This window comes from Rhodnius prolixus, unplaced genomic scaffold, assembly GCF_049639745.1.
Source record: "Rhodnius prolixus isolate KJV_2025 unplaced genomic scaffold, Rpr scaffold_11, whole genome shotgun sequence".
Taxonomy (NCBI): Eukaryota; Metazoa; Arthropoda; class Insecta; order Hemiptera; family Reduviidae; genus Rhodnius; species Rhodnius prolixus.
In genome coordinates, this window is record NW_027411625.1 from 6,951,505 (window position 1) to 6,969,716 (window position 18,212).

Below are 18,212 nucleotides of genomic sequence, written 5' to 3' on the forward strand. Positions count from 1 at the left end.
AAACACTTTTTTTTTCCCAACACAGTAACTCTGTGCTGAAAGATTATATTTTTATCTGTTTTTATGTAATTGTCAAATGTAATTTAACACCTCCTGCAACCTCTTGAGACCATAAATTGAAGTCAAATTTACACAACTTAAGCAGTGACAAGAAGTACTAGTGACAGAAAAACTTGTCTTTCCAACTTGATGCCCGTGGACTAGTCTTAATTGTGTATTGTATTTTTTAAGTAATATCAAGAGTTTTAGCTCTCTGACTTCTTATTGTTTATTTCTCAAGATCATCACATCTTTGAATAAAATGCACTTTGTTGTCGATTAAGTGCACAACTAGATGAATAAATTGGTGATGGTTCCGGCGAATCAACTTAAAACACTGCTGTCCATTCATCTTCGGAACTAAAGCTTCAAGCGTTCTTTGCATAAATTACTTTTTCAACACTCACTACTACAAATTTTTACTGTTTTATCACAGAAAAGGCTGATTTATTCTATTTGACTAATTCCATACATGGGACCAAGTAATTCACCATATTTCAATTTTTTTAGATGCGGCGGCAATGCATAACAATTTCTGTCTGTTGCATAAACAAATCTATATTCTTCAGTTAAGGAAAACGAAAAAAAATCTCTGACATCATAAAATGTTTTCCAACTAATTTATATTATATAAGTTGAATTCAACATGGCCATTTCTCGGCTTTTAACAGCATAAAAATGAAAACAGCATAAGAAAGAAAAAAAATCAAGACGTTTTTCCCAGAAAAAAAAGGCCTTGCCATTTTTAGCAATTAACTGTCATATTCCTTAAAGCATTCTTCAATTAATGAGTTTTAAATCTATTTGCTGTTATTCTTATTTTAAATTAAGGGTAAGCAGACGCTATTTTTCAAAACAAAGCAACATAGATAGAGCATTCCTCCTGATGTGCGCATTAGAAACAAAAAAATGCATCCTTCAATTTTTAACATCCATAGTAACGTCCGTCAGCTAGTGCGCCATACTTCGTTTTTTTTTTGCCCTATTCTGTTTGATATAATTTTGAATGGACGTCACAAGCAACGCAGCATCGAAAATAATAAATGTGCTCGCTTTCCCCACCAAATTTTTACGAAAATATTTAAAGGATACGGTAATCTTAAGACCCAGTAGGCACTCTGTGAGAGTGCTATAGGCTTCTGATTAGCAGTCACAAATACAGGACATGGATTTGGCGCCGGCCGAACCTTAGGATCTATTGTCACATGGACTGGCGCTTTAGGAGTTACTATGTGCACCCTCATCAACTGCGCTATTACTTTCCTGAAATAAGATTGTTAACAAAATAGGTATGATATCATAGTTAGTTCACAAATACGGGGTCTCCGATACCCGCAATACAGTGATGGGATCTGAGTGCGTTGTTTATTTTCGGTGATCTTCAGCTGCCAGAGACCTCACATTGCAACACAATCAAACAGGATATTAGAGATAATTTTCTTTGCCCCAGCGATTTTGTACAGGGGCTTGGACTATACTAAGTTGGACACTGTTTCCGAGCATAATAATCCTAATAAAAAGGCGTAAAACCGGATTAATTAAGTTTCCAAAAACACCCGTTCTTGAACCGAGGTCAGCTACCTTACCGGCAAGAGCTAGGAGGTGTACCTTTTTTTTTATTTTATATATTTTTTTTATCAGTAGAGGCATAGGGAGTAATAAGACGCATGCTGATCCTAAGTATCTACCTTTCCAGCTCAAAATCACTAAGGGCAGAAAGTGAAGGAGTTCTCTCGGAACAGCACAGATATAACAGTCGTTATATCAACACTGGGGTCAAAGAAGTGGAATTCCCCAGAGTTATGCCCAACGACCACCAAAGATTTCTCCTCTCAAATTCATTAGAAGGCATATAGAGAAGAAACCTAAGTCAACAAATTAAGTCCGTACTTCCTCTTCTTGATATAACAGCAGTCACAAAAATGAAAATGAGAATTTTGGGCAAGTGCACCAAAACGTAGCTAGTTACGCCTAAATAAAGACAGTACAGAAACATAAGACAAAAGCATTATGAATAGTATCAATCAGCATTACAATTAATCAACCGTAAGTGGAAATTGTACATATATGAAATACCATGTGTTGTGACACTGTGCTTTGAGAGAAAAGACTGAAGAAACAAATTCAATTTTCCCATTATGCAAGCCTATAAATTTTAAACAAAATAAAATTTAAAATATTGAATACCAATTTAAAATAACTAACCCACAAGGGCATGGTAAATAAAGTGGCATATTTCCTTTTGTAATTTTACTAGCATTTTCTTTGACCATGCCACTTCCCGAAGCTTTTAACATTTTCCCAGGTGCTGAACTCATAAATCTGTGCCCACGAATGCATTCATATTCAATCCCAATAAATATCTTCACTGTGATTAAATCTATCGAAAAAATTATAATAATTAAAATAATGTTAAGAACATTAATATAGTTACGTACAATAATTTTTGTAGGTATATAAGACACCAACCTTTAGGACTACGTTGAAGTTTCTTAAAATTCTTGGCCATATAACCAACGGTTTGAGCTCTTTTAATGACTTCTGGAGCTACTGGTACGAAGTAATCTTTTTCCCTAAAATCACATTTTTTTTTTGCTATTTATTTGTCGTAAGTATATCGTACAGCTAAATATTTAGTACTTTACCTTCTGTTTTCAATGAACTATGCTTGTCTTGTGAGACAGATAAGTTTTAAATAAAATCGAAGGCCGGCACGATTAAAAAAATATTTTCTCTAACTAGGGGGTAAGAAGGTACACTTAATTTGATGTAAAATTCTTACCCAACGTTTTTTCTACATTTTTTTTTATTTTATTTTTTTGTATTTGTACTTTCACTCTACGTATGTTGATTTCGATTGCAATACTTCCAAGACTGAATATTACACTGTTTAATCAACATCCCCAAGATGTGGGCAAATACAAAATGATCGTTACAAAAAAATTAAGCAGGCTTTGACGGAAAATATCTCTGATATGTTATATTCAACTGAGTATTTTAATTCATGATAACACTGATTTTCCATCGAAATGTTCCTACAAATATTTTGAGATACAAACCCGAGTGTTACATCCCAGGGTAGAAGATAGTTGGAGCCCGCTAAAAAGGCTGGCTGGTCATGGAGGCCGAGATTGTGCGAATAGAGACTGGACGGGCCTCGACACACTAGAGACCATGAAGGAAACTGTGGTAATAGTCCTAACGGTGATTCTAAGTGCACCATGCCGGGCAGGTATTCAGTTGTCGATGCCTGACGTACCAAATGTTTGTCTGGAAAAATTCCAATTTTATAGATAAAATAAATCGAAAACAAATTACGAGAAGGAAAGGAATGTATATATTTCTTTAATTGAAGTTTCTTCTGAAACAAAAAATATTATACTAACCACCATTGTGTTGGTTGCTAAAGTAGTTAATTACGAGATGACTCTCTTGATCGGACAGATGTGATAGTGGCGAGGCATTGGTCAGCGCGGCCTGATCCTCGCCAGTCCAAAGTTTGCCTGTTTAATCAAAATACAATCAAGCTACCGTATTCAATTTTTTCCAAATGAAAAATAACTAATTAAAATAATCACGGGTGTCTTTTTAATGTTTGAACACCATTTAGCGTTTGCTAGCATATGCTGCTTAAAAAAATAAAAATAAAATAAAAAAGCGGACATGATGAGAACTCTGGAAGAGCAAGTTTCAAATCAGAAATTAATTCAACTTATTTGACTTACCAATATTCATAATGCTTAAAGTCTGAGTTGATCGAGTATTTGGTACATCGTGGTACATATTAGATACCTCTTGTGCAGAGTGATGTGAACCTTCAGGTGCAGTATATTCGTAGTTTTTAACATCAGCTGCCCTGGAAGGTTACATTAGAAGAACAAATTAAACACACGAAACAATTTTATTAACATGATCAGATTTCAAAATGTTTAATGTGAAATACTTATAATCCTGTGTACTAGGTTGAAATATTGGAAAATTTATTCTATCAAGTCTTGAACAGCCACATTCTTCACCAACGGCCAAGTAAAATTCAAAATTAGCTTCTCTAACTGTGAATGGATCAGCACGAGTGTTTTGAGTGACACCGCAGTTACAAGTTGAAATGTACTGTATACCATTCCAATGGTCACTATCCACCCTGAAAGGATGACTTTGCATAACATGTATTGTACTACATAAAAAACAAAACATTATCTTCATTAAATGTAACATAAATATAAACATTTAACACTTTTGTGCGAATCTCCAGGTTTCCTTCGGACTCTTTCATTAGTTACTATACTCACTGATTATAATAATCAATCATTATTGGGCGTTTACAAGCTTGAAATCAACATCAATTGCTGATCAATTTGGGTACATCAAACTACCCAATATTACAGGGAATCTGTACCTGAAATCCGGATCTAAATTCACATATTTATCGAACACTATATTATTTGAACCGCAATGGACATTGAGGTCCACTAGATTCTGCTTGTACCAGTAATCGCTTGGCTTGTCAGGCAGTCACCAAGTTAAGTGGTATGGGAACTACGTAGGGATTGTACTTCCTCGTACAGATGAAAAACCTGGCAATGAAAACCTTTTACATAATCAAACAAGCAGGTTTTACAATTAAATTATTCCTAGAATTACTACAACGGGTTACTGTCTCTTGAGAGAGATCACTTGCAGTAAGAAGAGTTGGTAGTCTTAACTTCGATGGACAAATGGGGTAAGGAGTGCGCTAGCGACCTCTATGGATTAGTTCAGGGGTTGCCTGCAAAATAAAACGCAAGGGGGATAAGGATACGGCCTTTTCAGGTCCGTTTGCAGCTACATTTCTCGAACTCGGTGATTGTTATTTTGGGGGGTGGGGACGCGAAAAGTTCTTGAAAAATTTAAGCAAAAAGACATTAATTTATACTTTTAGTTGAGTACGTGTTGTTCTCTAATCATACATTGCTGCAGTGGGTCATTTTACAGGCAGAATAGTAGTAAATTGCTAGTATTTGAGAACAGACAGCATGTTTAGTTAATTACAGTTATAAAATTACATACTCATAAGCTGTATTTCTTGGATTTGCGTTGTGATGTAATTGTTTGCAGCAAGGATTTTTTAATATACTAAGCACTTCACATGTTTGGCGACCGTTTTTCCAAATCTTTTCACACTCTTCTTTTAACTGAGCAATATACTTTTGCTGTTCTGGTCCTCTGGCATGGTGGACCAATACTGATACGGCTCTTCGAGTCTAAAACATATCAATATCTGAATATATACTTATTTACTTATTTATATAAGAGCTAGAGAAAAATTTCCGGGAAAACTATTTGTGCATTACGAAAATTACCTCAACTTTTTATAATTCTTTTTGTTTTAATACAAGAATAACAAGATTAAATAGTCCTTCTTAACTCTTGGAACTAAATTTGTTCCATGAAGAGTAATTTTTGAAAACAACAGAATAGTAAGTATATAGCTGTATAAATTGCATTTGGTTAGAAAAGATCATACCTGTTTCTCGTGCAAAGTCTTGCCGTAGTGAGCAGGAAGTCCTTCCTGATACACAGCAAGGGCTAATGGCATAACCTTAATACATCGGGAAACACTGAACTGTAATTCAGTCCCCAGAAATTTTTCCAAAACAGCTAATGGTCCAGGATGATTTTCTGTCAAACTTTCATCCAAATCTTTGAGAATGATGTTAGCCGCTATGAGCCAGTTTTCCAAAGTCGGTACCTGTCAGTTCGAAATAATGATAAGATAATGAAATGGATACCACCGACAGAATTTCAGAAAGATGAAAAAAGTTCCTAAATTTTGTTAAAGAAAATTTTATGCAGATAAACAGGAAATGGCTGACAAATAAGAATCTTATATGACTAGAAACTGAATGTTTACTTTCCTCATATTAACATATATCAGGTTCAATGGAATTGAAATGGTACAGAGTGAATAAAACCGAAGGGAATTGTCTTTTTTTTTTAATGAAGGTTAAATTTATAATAAATAAATTTCGTGAAGTTTTTGAGCATCACGTGGTGTCTCAAACTAGCAAATGAAAAAACTATATTCTTATCCAAAAGTACCTCAAAAAATGGCTTCATGTTTGTGTACTTGCCCATATTATCATAAAAACCTTCCGTATGTGCTTTATGGACATGTTTCATCAGAAATGCTCTAAAAGTATGATCTAAAACACAGAGATACAAAAATTAATAGAAGTGGAATATTGAGAGTTGTTGGAAATTGATTTCTTTATTGATCTGAAAATCCGACCAGCAGAAATTGATTTCAGTTAACTAATCATTTTATCGGACAAACTTCCCATAAGATGATTCAATTCCATTTAATTAGGTCCTAGAGAGAGTGAATATAATCGCGAGTAAGTACCATGAGAAAGTACTCACAATCAACTTGTCCTTTGCAGCCAACGTGGCGCTTATAGCGAGATATTCATAATTTCAAAAAGCAGCAAATATTTGTTTATATTCTTAAATAAAACTGGAAAGACTACCTGAATGAGGCACCTGCACAGAATAAGCCCTCGAAAAGTCTTATAAGGTCACCTAAAATTATTCGAATTTTAAAAAAGAAATCCTACGCCACCGTGTCCCATAGTGTCTACAGTGGCAATTAGATAATACAAGATCTAAACATCGGGCAAGGTTTTAGTGACAACAGATGTTGAGGTGGAGTGGCTGAAGATGGGTGACAGAATGTGGAGATTGAAAAAACCGAGAAGAGATGGTTCCAAGCATCTGCAAAATCGTACAAGCATCTAGAGAAACTGAAGGCACTGCGAAGGCGTGGATCTTTAGAGAAAAGCTATCTCTGGCTTAGCTAGTGTTCAGTAGCAACCTGGATTACTACATATGGAATGAAATTGAAGTAAATGAAAATATGTTTGCGTAAATAAGCTTACCTTTTAAAGAAGTTTTGTTAGAGCAACACGTTGAAGAATTTTCACAACCTGAAATGAATATTTCAGTTTGTATTAATCAGAGCAAACAAATTTATTACGGGAAGAAATACTTCAAACTTCCCGGCTTACCAGGGTCAGATATTGAGGTTTCAGAGCAAGCGTCGTCGAATTCTACAAAAAATAACAAATAAAATAATTAATCTACACTATAAAAAGGTCATGATGAAATTTTGAAATAAAAATGAAACAAATTCAAAGCATAAAGCAAAGTATTTAATTGGTAAATCGTTGATTTGATTTGGTGTAATAATTGAATAGTGTGCGCATACAATAAAATACATAATAAGTTTTACTTACAGGGCACTCTGGAAATATAAAAATATGATTTTACATAAACAATGTAACAATTAAAGAGTAAAACTATTGATATGATTTGATGACTGATTTTGAACGTACAACTGTGTAGAGCGCACTAACTAGACGAAGTGAACAATGTTGGTTGTTACCGATAAAAATTGGCTACATTAAAATAATTTTAAAATTTCAAACAAAATAACTTTAAATTAAACAAATGGCAAATGTACGCCTAATTGATAAAACCAAATATATGTTTTAGTACAAATGTCTTAAATGAACTTGAACTCAGGGAGATAAATAATAAACTTGAAGATAGGGAACATCAGATGTAATCATGCCGAAAGCGTGTGTGAGAGAAAAGCACAGTGTGAAGGATGAATTAGCCACCGGTGGTGCTGGTGAAAAAGTGAACACAACTTATCTCCGTTTTCAATCGGCTTTGCCGGATTTTGTACTCAAATTTTCTGTGCACATCGAGGGAAAACTAGTTGATGAAATTTCAATTACAACAGAGGGGAGCTCTTGGTAATATAGCCAAGTGAGGGATTTAAACCTAAAACGAGAAATACGAAACGGAGAGAAGAAAAGATGTCACTGGAGGGCGACAAACATCCGGAAAAACTGCAATTTGGGCCCCGAAAAAGAAGGCAACGCATCTCTACTTAAGTACAATGTTATTTATTATTACTTGTAAACAAATATTTTTTTTCCGTGTATGTAGTTACAGAAACAAGGTTTTTTGTATCATGGTAAGATTTTTTATTTTATTTTTATTGAAAGATTAGGTTTAAGGAAAAAGTCAATCTTCAGAATCTTCGAAATTGCGGTCGGAGTTGTGGCTTATTTATTTTGAGTACATGCGCAGTTCAGTACCGTTACTTTTACTTTTGAATCTGCCATTAGTTGGCAGAGCGCTTACACAATTATGAGCGTTAGTCACCACAGATTTTGACCTTAAATTAGAAAAAGGATAAAAATAAATTTTATAAAATTATTCATACAACGATCAAACATTCAAGTTCTTCTTTTTACAAGATAATTTCTGTAAAAACTTTAAATATTACTTCTCTCAACTTTAAAATTATATCTTGTGTCGGCAACAGTACAATAAAACTGATACAGTTACTATGTTAACCAGCTGTACGTTAGGATTACATTTCAGTTTTGTTCACAAAGTTACAAATGCACAGTTACGGAAATCTACTAAGAGAAATACATTTCAATTTGTACATCTAGTTCTACAACTTATATCTAGCATGCACCACTTCTATTTCTTGGCGTATTGCAACTGAGAGAGAGAGAGAGAGAGAAAGAGAATGCAATGCGGCAATCCATATAAACTTCTAAAGAAGTTGAAGTGACCTGATTCCAAACTAGTGCTTAGTCCCCTAGTGCTTAAATATGAGATGAGTTGTCATTATGACAGACTTCTGATTTAATTCTAGCCTCCGATTTAATAAACAGAATGTAGTACACAAACCAAGAATTCCACTGATAGCTGTTGATTTTAGAACAGCTTGCTCTGTTGCTTTCAAGGAAACTCCATAATTAAAATACTCTTCTAAATCTTTATAAGTACGACCTGTGCTAAGGTTTTAATAATTCAAAGCAGAACTACTGCTATGACTTTTATGGGATTTTGAGAATTTAATGATTTATCTATTACTGGTATTTACGCAGTGATTGTTTTAAGAAGAAAGGTTCTAAGATTAGTTTGGAACGGAGATCAGTACAGGAATAAGTACATCATCTGGGTATAAGAGTATCAAACATCGGAGTGTTTCCCAATCGAAATTCCAGATAACCCATTATTTTTTAAATACGTTTCCACATAACAGATAAAGAAACAGAACAATATGAGGTTCACAACTAAACTAAATTACATGAAAAGATATTGCGAAACAACTACCAGGTTCTATAATGTGGACTCCTGGATCGATCAAGTTGTGCTCCATCATCTCTGAATAAATAGGTCCTGTAATATCACACATCTAACTTAGTTTATATGTTTTCTCTAATTTTTATTTTAAAGAAAATTAATATAGCTTCCGGGTACTTTTCAAGGGAAACTGGTTTTGCTGACAATTCATTAATGACACATAAATAAATTCGATCTTTTTCGTTTACTTTACACTATTAAGGTTTACAGCTTTTTCAGTTAACAATAAAAAACGTTTTACCAAAATATATTTAAATATCTAAATTTTAAGTACTACGTACAGGTGCAAGTTCACCTTAACCTATTAGGCTTGAATACAGGGTTTATGATGTAACAAAGTATGCCGTCCAAGATATGACGGATTTTGAAATCCTTACTTTTGAATCTGCCATTAGTTGCCACTAGTGCTGCAGATCATCCCAATGCCTTCATGAGGTTTATGGAGTTCAGGGAAGCTAATGGAGTGCACGAAGAAGATTGAGCAAAGCTGGCTGGAGCTCATGAAGGCCTGTCATTAGAGACCCAAAAGTTCTTATTCAGCAACAAACTGCACGACTTGACTTTATCAATGTAGTTAGAGTAACGTTAGGGAAGCGCCTTACTTTTTCTCGGGCAAGTCCTGAAAAGGACTCATTTGACGTTACATCTTGCAGTCTTGATGACTGATCGCACAATCAAGACACATCTGAGAAATGATACTTCTTCAGTTTTGCTCTTTTGAACTGGGTCAACTCAATTCGTGCTATTCGATGCTGAACAAGAACTGAAAAATTGCTGACATGTCTCCTTGAATTCGTATACAAATAATAAAGGTGCCCAATTTTTTTTTTTTTTTTTCACCTGCCTTTACTTATTCATTTTTTAGTGCTTCGCTAGGAGAGTATAATCAATAATATTTATATGATATGAATACAATAATTACTTATAAATTATGATAGTTGGCTGTCTTACCTGTTGACACAACGGGAATGTAACTAATTTCATCCGGCTTATAGTAGCACCCTGTGAGAAGAAATACACCAACTTATTAAAAAAAAGAATTGCAAAATAAAATATAAATAAGCGCAACTCACAAGGGTCTTCCTGATAAACTCGAGATACTTCTGGGACAGAACAAATACTGCTGCCAACTGAAAAATTAAAACCAAAATTAGCCAATTTTTCCAGGAAAATGTTTAAAATAAAATTGATAAACGTTAATGTGTGCTCAGTACATAAAGAAAAAAAAAAAAAAAATTAAATAAAATTAAAAAAAAATGGATAGTAATCTTAATGCAGGTGCACTTACGGTTTATGCATTTCAAAACTTAGTAATGGAAGTGATAGCATAATGATCAAAACAAATTAAATAAAAAAACGCAGGATACTTGGAAATAATAATGAGATGACAAATTCATATTTGAATATCATCTCCAATACATAAAATGATATAATTAAAAAATACTAATAGGCAACAAATATATCATGGCACACATACCAACATCAAACATCTCCAGTTTTCGGATTATTGCGTCAACTATGTTCTCGTTGTTCACCGTCTCTACGTCATAGTTTTGGATGAAAACAAATTCATCGTTGGGAGCGATGGAGAAAAATGCTCGATTACTGCAACCATTTCAAAAAGACATTTAGTAATTTTATTACAACTTTTTATGCGATAGTGCTAAATATACCCACCACACGTTCTTCACTAACCGACTTTTTCTTAAAGTCAGGTATATCTGGTCCTCGAGAGCATGCTCTAGCTTTTTAATTCTTCTAATTTTTTCATCATCTCTTTCCCTAAAAACCAGCATTCAAAAGAAATAAAAATTATTGAAATATTGTTAGATCAATAATCATAGAAACAACAATAATCATCGACATTAGGGATAAAATAATGAGGCTTTAAAAAAATCGAAAAATGTTGACAAGCGGCGTAAAATTCGGTTTAATAGGGTGGAGAAACGTTAAATGGTACAGGAAACTTTAACAACGCTCTGAGAAGTGTTCGCCTGAAATTGCGTGAAATCATGGGCGGAAGGAAAGAAAGGCCAGCATTACTCTGACATATCGCTTCCTATTCCAGGCAAAGATTGTTTTAAGGTGTTGCCGTGTAAAAGGCCACGGATTAATACTGTTTAACTATATTACTCACCTAACCGCATCTTTGCAAAGTAAAATAGCCTAAAATGAACTTATATGGAGAAGATAACGACACCACTAACTTTACAGTTGAATTAATATGAGTAGAGATCGAGAAAAGTTCTCAACTGAATTTCGGACTATATGATTCCAAAATTATTTTCATTGAAAACTAAATATTAAAAATCTGCGCGATTACAATACACCTTTTCTTATTCTAGTACAGAAAGAGAGAGAAAAATATAGAATTACAAAAACAAACAGATCAAGGCGAAAGAAAAGAAGCTCAGGGCGATGGCCAAGCCTCTCTTTTGAAAAAAACTCCACAACCGAAGAAATAAATAAGTCAATGACAGTTCATTTCATTTTTATTAGTGCACAATTTATTACCAGCAGATCCCGTAGGGGGAAGTGGATTAGCCACTTCTTCAGGGTACTTGGCGTCCCTGCGGGTATCCCAGCCTAACAACATGAACATGAGCAACATACACTGTAACACCCCAATACATTTACACCGTACACACAGGGCTTAGTGGTGATATACAGCTAATCCTTGCTTCTATCCCTCCTTTGATCCTGTCCCTCCCTCCCCTGACCCTCCTAGATCCCTACCCAAGCTGAGATGGGGATTCGTGTCGAGGCTGAATGCGTACAGGTAGTAAAATATAAAATATGTGCGGTAACGATCACCTAGGAACACCAGGTGAAACCCCACTCTAATGTAGCCTTCCTGTGGTAGTGGGATTCTGTCACAGGTGACTGTTGATCCCCACCTCATGTTGGACTAAAATGAATAAAAAAAAAATAGAAAATAAAAATTCAAAATCACCAGCTAGTGGTGTTCCTTAGGTTTCTGAGGAAAGTACGTCGGTTGGTTCTGCACTTAAGGGCGGTATTGTGCCATACCTTAAGATGGATGCGGTGAGACTACAGGAGAGCGTTCCTGGAGGGAGCGGAAACGCTGAACCCCCCAGAAACGGAGGCTCTTGCTAGGGTTTACCAGAAACGATTTTTTCGATTGCGTCGCAATCGAGTGGTTGCGCTATGAAACCTTTGGCTCTTTGAGAACTAGTAGGGAAAGTCCGCCCCCTCTTTAGTGGGGGAGGGGACAATAAGCCTCTTTTTGGCTACGGTGCCATGGGACATAGGTCCCGTACCGCTTTTTTATTCTAATCTAATATAATCTATTACCTGCAGAGAAATATAAAATCTGGTGATTAGACTTATTGAAATAGAGTTGGGAGTCCTGTGAACTGATAAGAGCTTATATTTAATATATTTCATCTTATTGCTTACATGAGAATATCTTGCGGGCAGTTGGTAAAAAGAAACAGAAGTCTAGGAGTGCATAGTCGTCCATGGTAAATCCAATCATCGGTTAGAAGGGTCGACTTTCCCAATAACGTCGTAATTCCAGCTTGGTATTTAGGTCTAAAATACATAGATATTTCAATAAAAATCTTGTTTAGTAGAATCTCATAATCTGTGGTGTCAGTATTTATGCCCACCACTTCCTTTTTAGCACCACAATTTTTCTTGTAGCATTTTCCATTAGGTCTAAAATAAACCTATGGATAAAACTGCAGCTCATTCTAAGTTATTTATTTTTATAATTTAAAGCATCAGAAAAAGATTCGTGTATATTTTTTTAGCAGTTTAACTTATCAATAATAAAGGTGTGGAGACTTATTTTAACAGATAAATGGCGACTCACTGATACAATGCAGCTTAGTACACAATGTGAATTTGAACAATATTAATCCAAATGTAAAGCTTTATTACATTTTATTTTTTATTCATAATGTTTCATCTCTCTATTAATAAAGGAAAATTAATTTAACACTCTTAAATATTTTTATAGATGTACTCGCCTATTTTTTTTCAGGTGTGGCCTAACGTCCAACTATCTAATAATACATTTTTTAATTTCACTAATAATAATAATAAAATGTTAAACTGATCCGAAAATGTTACAGTCATATAGTACATGAAACAAAACAATGTATGGAGTTTACTTGTCTGGAAGAGTTGCAATTAAAATATTTATATTTTAAATACAGAGCTTCACGTCAAGTTTTGAGCTTCGCATCCCTGGTTGAATTCGTGCTAATATAATTACAGTCTTATTTCAATTTCGAATAAAACCTAAGACGCAGTTACAAGTAGCCTGGCTTAACCTCCAGCATATAGAATTTAATTTTAAAATTAAATATTCTTATCACGAAAACCTCATTTCCATTTCTTTTTACTTCTATTAAATAACTGTTTAAAGACAATAGATCTCTAAAGATGGATGAAAATTCGATTCTACAATAAAAGCACGCTGAGATAGATAAAATAATCGTTCTTATTAAAAATTTCCCATTCATTTTCAAACATATTACTTACCTTACAAAACTAATAACTTTGAGAAGTTGTATCAGTAATAAATCTAATGTAGTGGAAGGCGTGGTGTAGATAACGATGTGTGACATGGAAAACAGAAAGAGTAACATCTTGCCGTACTCACTTTCGCACTTGTTCCAACAGTTTAAAAATCCCTGAAACAGTTTACTAATACAGCACTTTTCTTACATTATAGAAAGATGTTTCTGCTGGAAAAAAGGCTCTCTACAATTAAAAAGCTGGGTAGATTGCATGAGACTCGTGGAGATGAGCACAAAACGACCTTTTCAGAACCCTTAAAAATTAGGCATGCAAGTATTTGAAAATGAGCGGGAATCTACTTATTTGGGATCCCGTGAGATCAGATAATAAAATATTGGACTAGGTCAGCTAATGAATACAAATGTGGCCTCAATAAGCACATGAGGGGGCGCTAATGACCTCAGCAGTCGTTGCGCAAAAAAAAAAAGCACATGAGGAGCAAACTGAAACCACGATAACTAAATTAAGGGCTTATAAAATACTTTTATACATATATCCTGTTCGATGGTAAATCTCAGTTGCCGTGGGCTATACTAAGAACAATGACAGTTATTAGAAAGAAAAAGATTACGCAGTGAATACCTTCAATACGTATGAATGCGGCTCGGAAATGTGGAACTAACAGAAAGCAATATACCAAGACCAAGCTGTTGATGCGCAAAAAAAAAAAAAAAAAAAAAAAAAAAAAAAAAAAAAAAAAAAAAAAAGACCAAGCAGCCCAACATCGACACTAAATATCTAAGCTGGATTGACCAGGTGGCGAAGATAACTATAAGAACTTTAAGATGTTATGAAAAGCTGGACTACATACGAAAGATGGCAGACCTAAGCTGAATAAGATGGATAATAATAAGTCCCAAAGTCGCGAAGTAATTCATGCTTATTGGCAAATTCATCTGAACATCTTGAAACGATAAACACTAATAAAATAATGATTATAAACTTAACTAACACGTAACGTTGGCCACTTCAAATTTTTGAGTTAACTCCCTTTTTTTCGTCTTTTTCTAAAACTGGAATTTTTCTTGTCTAGTCCGCCTAAGTTTTTTTTTTTTTCGTTAAGCCAGATCTATTTGGAGTGTTCACATTTTCTTTCGGGCTGTGCAAAACCAATTTTGAACTTATTAATCCATATCAACTAACTCACTCACTTGAGAGCATTTAGTTCAATACTATTTGCTACATTTCCACAAAAGTGTACCGAATTAATAATTTTATTTGCTGTTATACGCAATTAACATCCCAAGATCAATGAAAATTTTAAGATGTGTTCAAGAAAATTTGCTAATATTACAGGTTCTTCTTCTTGGTCTATAGTCTTTGAAGGCTCTTGGTCGACTCAGAATTGATTTCCAGCTTTCTTCTTTCACTTCATTAAGTCTCTACCTGATAGGACTTCTAACCTTTCTTCTACCTTCTTTTTTTTTACTTATAACTTTTAATCCCTATCCTTTCTCTCATGTCTCAGCCATTCCAATTTTCTATTCCCGCAACAATATCTGGCAATGTTGAAAGCTTTATTACATTAGGGCACTTGCAATTTTCTAAATACCATTAACCCACTTCAGGCCAAAAATATAGGGCAACCATATTCCGAGGTGACTGTTTCGTTCTCATTCAGTATTGAAGCATACTTTAATACGAGTGCAATGACTATTTTATAAATACATAACTAATCTTCAATAAGGGATCCTATTCTTTCTAATTTCAAAATATTTTGAAAAATCTATATTATTTAACTTCACTAATCGATATCGTACAACCACTTACCTGGAGACATGTAAAAGTAAAGTAATCGCTTAACGTCTAACTAAAACAGTAGGTGTCGTGATTGGGGAGGAGGCTCATACTTGACTATTATTAATACTTAATACATTACACACAGAACTCGGAACTGGGGAATCTCCCACATACAAGCCCGAACAATTAACAACTACTATACCAATTCCGCCCTATTGGAGGATAGCATCTACTATTTATACTCAAACTCATCTAGCTGAACGAAGCATTCCTTTAATGCCTTCAAGGAACTATCTAATAAAAACGACTTAGTTCGCAGATGCCAATCACTGCCTAAGTTCGGATGAATATCCTTCGAGTTCGGAGCTATTTTGTTGCAGTAATAAAGAGAGGTTAAATAATGCTGCGGGAAGAAAAATAAGCAAAAAACCTCCGCTTATTAGGAATTCCTAGGAGTAATCACCATTTATTCTGACTTTAGCAACAAAGAAGAAAAACATTTTTTACAATATTGAGCTTTTTTTCTAAAATTGCAAATTCTATCAATACTTTAGACAAACAATACGACTACAGTTTATTTAAAATTAACAACTACAGATGGGAGTACATACATATTAATCATTAAATTTCTTTTGATTAACGTGGCTGTAACATTATTATTTCACTGTGATGTTCCTCTTCATTGCTATCTAAACTAAAAAGATCTCTTGCAACTCTTAGTTATTTAGATATAAACCATAAAAGCATAAAGAGTCGTAAAAAAGTAGATAGAGATAATAGATTGCTGAGTAGGTAATATAAAAAAATGTATTAGGAATAATACCTTTGATTTCAGCTCATTTTTCATATTATTGAAATACTGAAGTAGATGGGCTGTATGAAAAGGTCCAATGAGATTCAAGAGTAGAATTTTATCTTCTTGTAGGTAACGTCCTTCAATCTGACACTAAAACATCATATGTAATAAGTGATTGCACCATTTCGTAAAATAGTAGGGTGTTAAAAAAAAAAAAAAATAGTTTACAGTTAAAATGTCCTGGCGTGACGGTTTCGCAACGACGCCTTCTAAAGATAGTGGAAATAGGTTTCAAAATAATGTTTTTATTATTATGTTTTCTAGTTATGTAGTAACTGGGTTTCCAAAAAATGGCCCCACTTTTATCCTCTGGCGCAAAAAAAAAAAAAAAAAAAAGACCAAGACTCAGATAAATAGTCCAAATCTTTTTTAAAAAAAGTTATCCTAATAACGAAATACTTACTAAATTATTCTGCCCTTCACTTTGAAAATCGTTGTCTTCTACTTTCTGATTTTTTATAAGTTCTGAAAAAATTGGAGGTACCGAACCAGGAGATGTTAAACACATTTTTCCTATCACTGCTACAACTACTACTTGTGTTTGTAAGTCCTCTTCCATGAACACTCTACAAACAAAATTAAAAATGATCAGAAATAAATGAGTGCAACACATACAAATTACGCATATACATTTTTAACAATATTACCGTTCATAATCTCTGAGCGGCAATCCAAAAGTGGCGAATTTCATTTTTATATTTGAAGCTACTAAACACTATTTGAAAAATAAACACTAATATTATGCATGAGCAAAATACAAACTAGAATTGAGAACTGCTTCATTATACTGTCTAAATAGTATTTTGAACTGTGCACCAGTTTGCAGCCATGGGAAGGTTTCAGAAGAACAGGTTGTACAACAACAGAAATGTCACGGGATCCTGGAGAAGTCCGTTACAAGTATCTATTTGAAAGTTACAACAGGATGCCATTAATTTTCTTGTCTGTTATTTTATTGATATATGCGTTGACATTTCTTTAATGTTTTGGACTCAGCTTTAACGGGGTTGTGCAAGGCAGAATACATCATTTGAGCGGAGCTGACACAGGGGGCCGAAAATCACAAAAAGATAAAACGATTTTATTTAAATCACATTAAATTAATTCATTTCTTTTAAATTGATATTTACATATATGATGATGTACTACTTCTTTGTTTTTTCAACGTCCCTAAAATTAATTAAAAACAAAATTTTCAATATTCATGTTCCCCCAAAATAACGTCTAGTTCCCTTAAATTTCAAGAAAACAAAAAATTTGGGTAAAATGAACTAGCGTACAAGTAAAGATTTTAGTTTCCTCAAAAAGTATAAATCCACTTTATTTGAGAGAATTAGTGAAATAAGCTAAAAAAAAAATCTAATATTATTAAAATTTTTTGAGAGTAAATAATTGGGGTAATTTAAGTTCACTTTCGTCCAATTGGAGGATGACTTTTTGTTAAAGATAACAACTGATAGGCTGATACTGACTTCTCACCAGAATCGTTTACCAAGTTAACTAAATATTTTTCCTCTAATTCTTCAACCACCACTACAATACTACATATGTAGTTCTACAATACTTTTTAACTTCAAGTATGCTTCATCTAAAAGATCTTACGATTTTCTTGCAATGTAACACTTTTATAATCAATTCTAGCAATGCTTTCAACATTATTTAAGATTTTATTGACGACGAAAATGTATCTTGTTCTGCATTCGCTAACGTTGAATAAAAACTTGTTTCTATTATGTTGACAAAAAAACATCGTGCTTTTATTTTTGCTCTAACAGTACATCTTTCATTATCGTCTAGTTTTTGTGCAAGTTTTGTC

General features: G+C 33.9%; 1 protein-coding gene across 4 annotated transcripts; it reads right to left on the reverse strand.

Annotated features, from left to right (window-relative positions):
- Nucleotides 1-79: 79 nt before the first annotated feature.
- On the reverse strand, nucleotides 80-17,247 carry LOC141459390 (nonsense-mediated mRNA decay factor SMG8). 4 transcript variants are annotated; one of them, XM_074138427.1, is made up of 24 exons: nucleotides 17,044-17,218; nucleotides 16,800-16,962; nucleotides 16,565-16,705; nucleotides 16,364-16,486; nucleotides 13,762-13,913; nucleotides 12,670-12,804; nucleotides 10,927-11,031; nucleotides 10,727-10,854; nucleotides 10,323-10,379; nucleotides 10,201-10,251; nucleotides 9,220-9,285; nucleotides 7,083-7,124; nucleotides 6,954-7,001; nucleotides 6,118-6,221; nucleotides 5,543-5,767; nucleotides 5,086-5,279; nucleotides 3,983-4,180; nucleotides 3,765-3,895; nucleotides 3,426-3,542; nucleotides 3,099-3,309; nucleotides 2,509-2,612; nucleotides 2,245-2,419; nucleotides 1,132-1,302; nucleotides 80-595 (listed from the first exon to the last, which is right to left on the reverse strand). In XM_074138427.1, exons 4-24 carry the CDS (start codon nucleotides 16,385-16,387, stop codon nucleotides 487-489), a joined length of 2,547 nt encoding a protein of 848 aa, XP_073994528.1. In that variant the 5' UTR covers nucleotides 16,388-16,486; nucleotides 16,565-16,705; nucleotides 16,800-16,962; nucleotides 17,044-17,218; the 3' UTR covers nucleotides 80-486. The 4 variants fall into 4 exon arrangements, with proteins under 4 accessions (XP_073994528.1, XP_073994526.1, XP_073994529.1 ...); XM_074138425.1 differs by lacking the exon at nucleotides 16,565-16,705 and having other exon boundaries at nucleotides 17,044-17,247; XM_074138428.1 differs by lacking the exon at nucleotides 9,220-9,285.
- Nucleotides 17,248-18,212: the final 965 nt, after the last annotated feature.